General features: G+C 40.3%; 1 protein-coding gene across 4 annotated transcripts in view; it reads right to left on the bottom strand.

The window, feature by feature from the left end:
• Nucleotides 1–9,771, bottom strand: part of LOC130558629 (protein Aster-A-like) — a 29,582-nt gene that overhangs the window by 11,676 nt on the left and 8,135 nt on the right. For all 4 annotated transcript variants that reach the window (XR_008963453.1, XR_008963454.1, XM_057341145.1 and 1 more), the window contains exons 2-11: nucleotides 9,037–9,235; nucleotides 8,549–8,569; nucleotides 8,381–8,465; nucleotides 8,167–8,270; nucleotides 4,160–4,255; nucleotides 3,984–4,064; nucleotides 2,509–2,627; nucleotides 1,994–2,264; nucleotides 1,606–1,768; nucleotides 1,120–1,263 (exon numbers count right to left, since the gene is read on the bottom strand). Coding sequence is in view for 2 of the 4 variants with exons in the window: in XM_057341145.1 (XP_057197128.1) it covers nucleotides 1,120–1,263; nucleotides 1,606–1,768; nucleotides 1,994–2,264; nucleotides 2,509–2,627; nucleotides 3,984–4,064; nucleotides 4,160–4,255; nucleotides 8,167–8,270; nucleotides 8,381–8,465; nucleotides 8,549–8,569; nucleotides 9,037–9,235 (1,283 nt within the window). In the remaining 2 variants the exon portion in view is untranslated. The remainder of the gene's footprint in view (nucleotides 1–1,119; nucleotides 1,264–1,605; nucleotides 1,769–1,993; nucleotides 2,265–2,508; nucleotides 2,628–3,983; nucleotides 4,065–4,159; nucleotides 4,256–8,166; nucleotides 8,271–8,380; nucleotides 8,466–8,548; nucleotides 8,570–9,036; nucleotides 9,236–9,771) is intronic.

Raw genomic sequence — 9,771 nt, 5'->3', positions numbered from 1 at the left:
GAGAGAGAGAGAGAGAGAGAGGTTACAGTTAGAGCACTTGTTGGGTACAAAGCAGGGGGAAGTTATCCATGCAGACAACATAGACAAAGAGCTTAGCGTGAGAGTTTCTTAGAACCTCTCACTCCTTTGACTATAACATTTTAAATATTAGTTTTATTCATTTTATAATAATTCATATTTTTTATTATCAAAATGAAAAAACGAAATTACCTAGATAAAATTATGAAAAAGACACTTTGGTAATAAATGTATTAATGTTTTCCCATCAGTAATCCTTGTTTATCAGCATCAAATTAAAAAAAAGCTTTTTTGAATTCATATTACACTGGATATCATATGGCGTTATTATAGGGCTGCTCGATTGTGACAAAAAATTTGATCCGATTATTTTGGCCAATAATGAGATCCCGAGTATTTAACCCGATTACTCACTAACTTTGGAAAAAAACATAGAAAAATAAAAAATCTTGGCTTTTAAACTGAATAATCAACTGAAAGTAAATGTAAAGAAATAGCACTCCTTTATAGTGGTACAGCTAAGGTGTGCGATGTGGATTTAAACCACAAGAAAAGAGAGGATCCTTAAAATGGAATACGGCACAATAACCTCGATTATTTTGTTTTTGTCATTGTTGAATGCCAAAATTGACAATTACGTTTAATTTTTCAATTACCTGCACAGTCCTACGTCATTATTTACATTACTGTGAGATGAACTGGTCAGGTTACACACAGCACTCCTCATTATCCCAACAGAAATAAACAGTATGAACAATAAATGGATTTAAGCTCTTTACAACAACACTTCATGAAATTTGTGCTTTAGAATACAGTGAAATCCAATAACTGAAAGCTCATTAGCTTCACAAAGGCCCCTAAAGAACAAACCGCAAAAAGAGGAAGAGATGGAAGAGGGCCAAAAGGGGCCACTTGAAAACTAGAAGCTGCAGAAAAAGGTAACACCACAGCAAAACGCATCCATGCATGGAAGTCAGCAGCACAATCAGAGACCACACGTATCTAGCATCTCAATCGGTCTTGCTGATGTTCTTCTTTTCACCTGGACAAATGCAAGCATTGATAAGCAGGAAAGCAGCAAGACCAGATCGCTCTTCTTACCGGTGAAGTGACGCTGGGAGAAGAGATGCTGTATGAAGTTAGTGTCCGAGAAGAGAAGGTCGTGGAGCTTGTCCACGCTCATATGAACAACTGTGTTGAAATGCAATCGACCGTTGAGGTCGGCACAGAAGGATTCCACCTCACCTGCAGAGAATTAAAAAAAGGTTATGGACGGGCCAGTGAAAAAAGGAAAAGAAGAGGGGTTGAAGCTCTGTCATCTCTACACCACGTTCTAACCATGAAGAGACATGATGACACAATCATGACAAATGATACTTGATGTTAAATATAATATCCATCTACTGTGCTCACGGTGACAAAAATAAATGCAAACACCACAACATCCTGTTTCTCAGTAACACTTTCTAAGAAATGACTGTCAAAGTTTGATCAGAAAAACAGCTGTTTTTTTAGGACATGTTGTAATACTCGGAGACGTTACTGTCATGCTTGGTTGTGAGAAAAAGTGGGAAGACAGTAACTCACTTTCCTCCTGGGTGTCAGAGGAATTGCTGAGGTCAGTGGGGAGCTCCTCATCGTTGGTCATATCCAATGAGGAGAGGTTTCCCAGGGTGTGCGGAATAATGGGAGGGGACTGAGGCGTCTGATTGGCTGACTCTGACTGGCTGTCCCCGCCTTCCTCCAACATCTATAAAAGCAAAAGAGAAGAATTAACCACTCGTTTCCAAAGTTTGAGAAAAATAAGCAATGCTTTACTGCACAACCATTTTAGAATATTGTGTAAAAAAAGTGAATGTAAAATTCATCAGAAATCTACATTAAATCTAAAACTAAATTATTTCTTGTTTTTTTGGTCACAAAATGAGAAAGATCAACTTGCGAGACAATTAACAAAAGTCACTTGGACACTCACGGTTGAGGAAGGCGAAGCTCCAGACTGTGAGGAGTGCGTGATGGGGGGCAATGAGCTCAGAGAGCTGGGTGGGCTGGGCTCAGGTTCGGCGCTGACTCGAGCAGACGGCACCTCCACGGGCTGACAGGACAAGGAAGAGGAGGATGGGGGCGAAGATCCTGAAGTGCAGGGAAGTACGGAGGCAGAAGAGGGGGGAGAGGAGCCCACGGGAACCCCCGGCACTGAACCCAGATCCAGCAGGTCAGTGACGGAGACAGACTCCTCAGCAGGCCTGGAGAAGAGAGGTGGTCGGATATGAGCAGTGTTGCCAAATCTCTTAACAAAACAAGTCCAAAGTGGACATGGAAACATTTGACAGTCAGACAGAGTCAGATACATCGAACCAAATCATTTAATTTTTGCGCTTTTCTTAACTTTACAAGTGCACTCATGAAAAAAATGCAGATTATGACTAACTGTTAAGGTAAATTTAATAAGCATGTTTTATGCACAGATTTCTCTCAGCGTGGACTCACAGCAGGCCGTTCATATGTTCAGCAGTTGGGGAGACGTAGTCGTCGTCTTCACTGGTCAGGCCAAGTTCAGTGCCGTAACACTGATGAACTATGTGCCACAGCTCCTTGGGAGACAAAGTCTGTGGAAAAGCAACAATATTCTCAGTACTTTAGAAGCCTTGGTAATGGCCACTTAAAACAAACTTTAACTCAATTTCTGTGAGGCAAAGGTGATGACGCAGCTTTTAAAACTTTAAAGTGCCATTTCATGACATAAATTATCCCACTAATGCTAAAAAGCTGAAAGAAGTTTCCTGCTAGTGATATAAAGACAAGACGTTTTACATTTTAGTGAGGTGCCTGACAGAAATGAAACATCAAAATTGATTGAAAAGAAGGACTTTACGCAAAAAGCAACGTTAGGTTCAGTGCCTTGCAAAAGTATTCATCCCCCTTCATTTTATTCACATTTTGTTATGTTGCTGCCTTATCTTAAACTACTTTAAATGATTTTTTAAAATATTAATCTTATTGATAATATTCATAATAAACATTACCATTGACTTGTCCAACAATACATTTTGAATAAAATATCTGTGAGAAATGTGCAATGTTTGCTTAAACTTTACCAAAGCGAATATCTTATATGCTAAATAACAGGGGTTTTCAAACTGGGGTCACAGAGAAAATCTCAAGAGAATTTAAAGGACAAAGCAAAAACTTTAAGTCTACTGAACATGATTACTATTTCGTTTAGAAGTGTTAATCTGTATTTCTAAGTGTTTCTCTGTTCTTTCTTGCTACATGCATACTTTGATTTTTTTATCTTCATAGTGAATTTTTCTCATTTTAGTCAATTATTTAATATCTTGTCTTTACAATATCACACTTGTTTATTTTACACAGCTTAAATGTTACTTTATACAAAAATATATATAAATATGTATTTTAGGAAGGGGGTCCTCACAAAAGATTCATCATATTTGGGGGTCCTTGCATTGTAAAGTTTGAAAACCCCTGCTATATAAAATACTTGGTTTGGAGAAGCCAAGGAGAGCAGGAGAAGGAGAGCAGGAGAAGGAGCATGCACAGACGTCACTTTCACTTGTGTGCTGAGAGAGAGAGAGAGAGAGAGAGAGAGAGAGAGAGAGAGAGAGAGAGAGAGAGAGAGAGAGAGAGAGAGAGAGAGAGAGAGAGAGAGAGAGAGNGAGAGAGAGAGAGAGAGAGAGAGAGAGAGAGAGAGAGAGAGAGAGAGAGAGAGAGAGAGCATATGCCATGCATTGAGATTCATCTTAGTCGCCATCTGCATAGCGTGCCAAGTGTTAATTGTCATGGCCATTCTCCAAAGCGATATTGGTCAACTGCCATATAAAAGTGTCTACACATCACAAATATGCAGCACGGATGCTGACAGGAAAATATCTGTTATTTTTTTACAGATTTAAAATGTGTTCTGCCATTACAAACCAGATACAAACTAGAAAGAAGATTCTCACCTTATCCATCAAGGCATTCTGCCACAATCTGAAGATCATCATGTAGCTGCGATCCCTAGCTCCAAATGATGTGAAAAAGTGCTGGAGAAAGATACGAAACCAATGGTGGGTATTTATTAGCTGGGATATTCAAAATTAATTTTAGAAAAGATGTCCAATGTGTTCTGGCAGGGTACCTTCTCGTGTTCAGTGCTAATCTGGATGGCATTTGGGATGAGCTTGGCCGTCTTCTCCTTGGTAAGACTCGTCACATCTTTCAGCAGTATGGTTATCTGGGAGATGAAGGGATAAAGGGAGAGATAGGTATTTTTCACAAAAGCAGGTTTTTTTAAATATCACACTGTATCTTTGTAATTCATTAACAGTTTGATTTGCATATTTATGAGGTTAATAAAAAAAATCTGACAGGCACAGTATGTGACAACCACACAGCCCATTTTAATAACAGCCTGTCCATCTGTAGAAATGTTGCCACATAAATCCCTACATCTTTTTTCATTCCAGCACATCAATCTAATACATAAACATAAAATTCTGCAACTACACAAAACCAATACAAATCTTTCAGTCCCTATGTTAAAGCAACACTAGAGAGTTTTTCGACCTTAAAATAATCTCTCTAAAATTATTTTAGTGGTAGGACAACTCTTAACTGGACAAATTTATTTGTCGTTGCTACCTAAGACGCTCTCTATCGGCTGAAATCACACTTGTAACTTTGGTGTGCGGGTAGGTTCACAAACCCCGCCCATCATCTGCTTTACGGCAGTGGTTCCCAAACTGGGGTACGCCAGGTGACGGAGGGGGTACGTGAACAAAATCCTGAAATCTACTGTTTACTTAATTATAATCAACCAGTCATGTTTTTCTCACAAGCTAAATATAAAGACGTGCTCCCTCTAGTGTACACACAGCAAAATAGTAGTCACGTAGTGCCATAAAAGGTCAAATTCATGACATCCAATCAAAAAATATGCGTCCACTCATGCGTAAGCGCACATCTTTACGTACCGCATGTAATTCGACTGCACGCGGCTTGGAACGAAGCAACAACTGCTTGTTAAATTAAAATGGATAAGTGGTTGCAAAGATTTAGGCCCGCAGCCACAGAAAGAAAATCGACTCCCAGCAGCTCGGATGATCCACAGTCCTCTGACCACACCCTGGGTCCCTCCAACAGCACTTCGGCTGCAGGTGTAAATCAACTACCCGCTCCGGTTGACACCGACACAGATAGCGATGCATCGGAGACTACAGCGTCAACTCAGTTTCAGCAGTTCACAGAAAGATGATCAAAAAGGAAACCCAAACCAACAGTGCGTTATATGTGCAAAAGTACTCGCTCATAACTGCATGAAGCCAGCGTTTTTGCGCAGGCATTTAGAAACAAAGCATGCGACTTTGAAAAATAAACCGCAAGAGTTTTTCGAAAGACAGTTAAGACAACTCGGGAGTAGTAAGGCCCTTATAACAGCGTCAGAAAACCTTAATAAGAAAGGACTGGAAGCATCCTACATGGTGAGTTACAGAGTGGCTAAAACGGGCAAATCCCATACTATTGTGGAGAACTTACGTAATTCTTCCGGCTGCAGCTGATATTGCGGGTATTATGCTTGGGGAAAAAGCCAAAAAAACAATACAGAAGATGCCGTCATCAGACAACACAGTTTCACGTCGCATCGCTGATATGGCAGAAGACGTTTTAAAACAGCTATTGCTTCGCATAAAATCCAGCGAATTCTACGCTTTACAAATCGATGAATCAACGGATGTAGCTGGTTTGGCTCAGCTGCTGGCATATGTCCGGTATATTTATGATGGTTCAGTTATGGAAGATATACTTTTTTGCAAACCGTTGGAAGGCAGAGCAACTGGAGAGGAGATTTTCAAAGTTTTTAGATGGCTTTGTAACATCACATGGACTTCAGTGGACAAATTGTGTGGGCATTTGTACTGATGGAGCGAAAGCCATGACAGGCAGGCTGAGTGGACTGGTAACACGTGTGCAAGCAGTTGCACCCTGCGCGGTTTGGGTACATTGCAGCATCCACAGAGAAGCGCTGGCCACCAAAGGAATGCCTGAACGTCTTAAGGAAGTTTTGCAAGATGCTGTAAAAATTGTAAACTTTATTAAAGCAAGGCCTTTGAATTATCGTTTGTTTTCTGCATTGTGCAATGAAATGGGCAGCGACCACGTCACATTGTTACTACACACTGATGTACGATGGCTGTCCAGGGGAAAGGTTCTCACACGATTGTTTGAATTGAAGGATGAACTTAACTCAAAGGGATGGTTGATAAAAAAAGCTTTGAGTAACCGCTTACATGACGAAGAGTGGCTTACAATATTGGCCTATCTTGGTGATGTTTTTTCCTGTCTGAATGAGCTGAACATCGGATTGCAGGGAGTTGTCACAACCATATTTAATGTACAGGACAAAACTGAGGCCATGATCAGAAAGTTTGCTCTCAGGACTAATTGCATTAATGAGAACAACACCGAAGCCTTTTCATCATTGCATGATTTTTTGCTAGCAAACGAACTCAGCCTTACTAACAGCGTTAAGCGTGACATAATGAAACACCTTTCTGAGCTGTCTTCGCAGTTGCGCAAGTACTTTCCCGAGACAGACAATACAAACACCTGGATTCGCAATCCATTCTCTGCAAACAGCACAGCGCACCTTCCTGTTTCTGAGCGAGAGAGTCTCATTGAAATCTCTAAGAGTGGCGCTTTGAGAATTGACTTAGCACAAAAATTACTGACAGACTTCTGGATAGCTTTGCATGCAGAGTATCCTGCCTTAGCCGATCATGCTTTGAAAACATTACTGCCCTTCTCCACAACGCATCTTTGCGAGAGTGGGTTTTCAGCACTTGCCCACATAAAGAACAAATATCGACACAGACTCTGCATAGAGAATGATTTGAGACTCAGACTTTCTCCGATACAACCAAACATCACAGAGTTATGCAAGTCATTTCAAGCACATCCATCTCATTAAACAGTGAGTCATTTATTTATATATGAGTCCTATATCATTTATTGTTTGATAAAAGAAAATTACATGTATTTAGAATGCAAATAAAAAATGTTTGAGACCACAATTGTGACTGTAAGAAAGGGGGTACGCAGAATGATGTTAAATCCCTGGGGGGTACGCCATTGTAAAAAGTTTGGGAACCATGGCAGAGCCAGCAAAAAAAAACAGAGGAAAAGAGAGAGGGTGATCGGACACGAGCCCAAACACGAATCAATATCTGACGGACTTACACTCGGTGGCATGAGCTGCAAGAGGCAACGGGTTGCAAAGACGAATGGAGACCTAACGTTAGCCTTCCTGCTACTGGATTTGAAAGTCTTATATGTAAATTTTTTCTTACTGTCCTGTACTTTTGAGCTTATTAGTTATTAAGCTGTGCTCAGGTTATTTATTGGCGCACTAAGGTTACTGGTTCACAATTTATAACCGTAAGGTAGACTAGAGATAATGTAATGTTGCCGGGTCTCAATAGCTTACGTAGCATGATCGTGCCCCGTCACCAATTGAGTGTTATGCTTGTAAACGATGACTGCCCAACCACAATAAATGTTTTATGGTCAAAAGTTGCTGATTCCTTAGTTCATGCACGTAGACTAATGTTATCAGTATCTAAAGTTACTATGCTAGGCACTATTCCCATTGCGAGTTGAGTGAAAGTGATTGCACCTATAAAAAAAAAGCACAACACCTGGTCGAGTGTGTTTCCGAAAATATAACTACAGAAAATTATTTACGTTGGTTACTCAATATATTCATGTCCATGTGTTGTGTTTTAGGTGACTGCAAATGTGTTATGTAGCTAATGTTAGCACGTTAGCTGCTATGTAGCTAGCACGCTGTGCGCTAACAGCTAACAAACAGCTGCTACCTCAGAATCTAGTTTGAGCTATTAGTATAGCCCAGTAGTATATCCCACGGGAGCCAAAAGAGTGCTTTAGTACATGCACAGTTTATGAAGTGACAAGATGTAACAGCGGTTTCTGCTTAGTCAACAAATTCATGTGTATTGCGCTGCCCTTTTGGAAGCTAATACAGCGACAGTATTTACGACACTGATAACAGACAATTGCGCTTATCAACCACATGGGGGAACCATAAGCCAAAGTTCTCTAATGTTGTTTTAAACGTTTGTGATTTACCGTAGTCTCCCATCGAAAGATATTACTGTAGAAGCAGAGCCAGTTCTCAGACAGGTAAAGACGTCCTTGCAGTAATATATCCTTCTGCAGTGCACACGAGTAGTCTACATAAATAAAACAAGAGGTCATGTGATCATCACATCTTGAATCACTGCTCCTTTAACACAACATTACTCATTTTATGAGTAACTACTCATGAAGTAATGACACTTACCCACTATGAGACGCTCTGTATCAGGCAGCTTTTTAAAGAGTTTGCGGAAGTCTTCGTTCCTCTGTTTATATGTGGGGCTGAGGACCTGCGGACCAGAGAAAATCAGCACCATCAGAAAATGCACAAAACACAGAGGTGTGAACCTTAAAAGACCCTCATGATACTCACATTATACCAGCTCTGCATTTTCTGGTATAGAAAGAAAAAGAAGAACACTGGTTACAATTTCATACACAAATGGTAAAATGCAGTTTTTTTAGATTTGTTAAAAGGACAGTTTAGCCAAAAAGGTTACTCTTATTTATGTAACTAATAACTAATTTATGAAGTTAAAATAACAGTTTGAGTTTGCACAGAAAAACATTCTGCACCATTTCTTTTTTGTGTCCCACGGAAGAAAGATAGTATGTGATGACAGAATCGTAGGTTTTGTTGAGTGAACTGTTCTTTAACTGGCAACTGAATCAATTTCTTTATAAAACGCTCTTTCATATTCTCAGAATGAATGGAGAAGAAATGGGAGGAACACATTTATCCTCTTTAATCCCTCAAAAGTGGATCTACAGACTGATTCAGGAATCAGTATTTGAGTGGTGAGTGATGACATTAGAAGATGGCTTTATTAATCACATTAGTCCGTGATGTGATCGTAGTACCTTGGCATTGCGAGTGAAGTGGCGTGCTGCGAGTGGGTAGGATGAGGTGGATGAGGAGGGGGTGGGAGGCAGGGGGCTATCCGTACCCCCGCTGGCTCTGTCCCCGCCCGTCTCCCCTTCGCTGGCTCTGCCTCCCAGCATACGCCGGCGTAGGGAGGGTGAGCTGCCAGGAGTGCTGCGTGGAGAATTACTGGCTGTACTGCAGGAGGAGAAAAGTCAAGTCAGACAGGAGATACAGACGGTGGGATCAGACAGTCATCTGGCATTTCAGTGCTGTGGTTCAACTGTCCTTCAGGTCAGCAAGATTGTGCACAAGGATGTGTCAGTGTGGACAAGGTTTATCCACTATTGACAAAACAGCATGTATTGACTTACAACTAACCAATTCTGGTTACAAACATTTGGAGGTTTTACCTAAATATATTTGGGTTTGTCAGTAAAGTCAAAACCGTAACGATGTGCTTTATAGTTAGCCTGCTAACAATCAATTTCATAATAGGCTTCGTTGTATATAATCTCATTATTATACAACCCTCATTTTAAGTTAACCCAAAAATAAAAAAAATCTCTGATTAATTACCCTCATATCATTTCAAAACCTTTATGATTTTTTACTTCTGCAGAACACAAAAGAACAAGAAAAGAAAAACACTGGCCCCCATTGAATGGATGCATAACCACTGAGGCATTTCTCAAAATATCTTCTTTTGTGTTTCACAGAAGAAAAAAGTAATA

This window comes from Triplophysa rosa, linkage group LG8 (genome assembly GCF_024868665.1).
Source record: "Triplophysa rosa linkage group LG8, Trosa_1v2, whole genome shotgun sequence".
Classification (NCBI taxonomy): Eukaryota; Metazoa; Chordata; class Actinopteri; order Cypriniformes; family Nemacheilidae; genus Triplophysa; species Triplophysa rosa.
The sequence above is the reverse complement of the archived record's forward strand: the minus strand, read 5'-3'. Positions and strand labels throughout refer to the sequence as shown.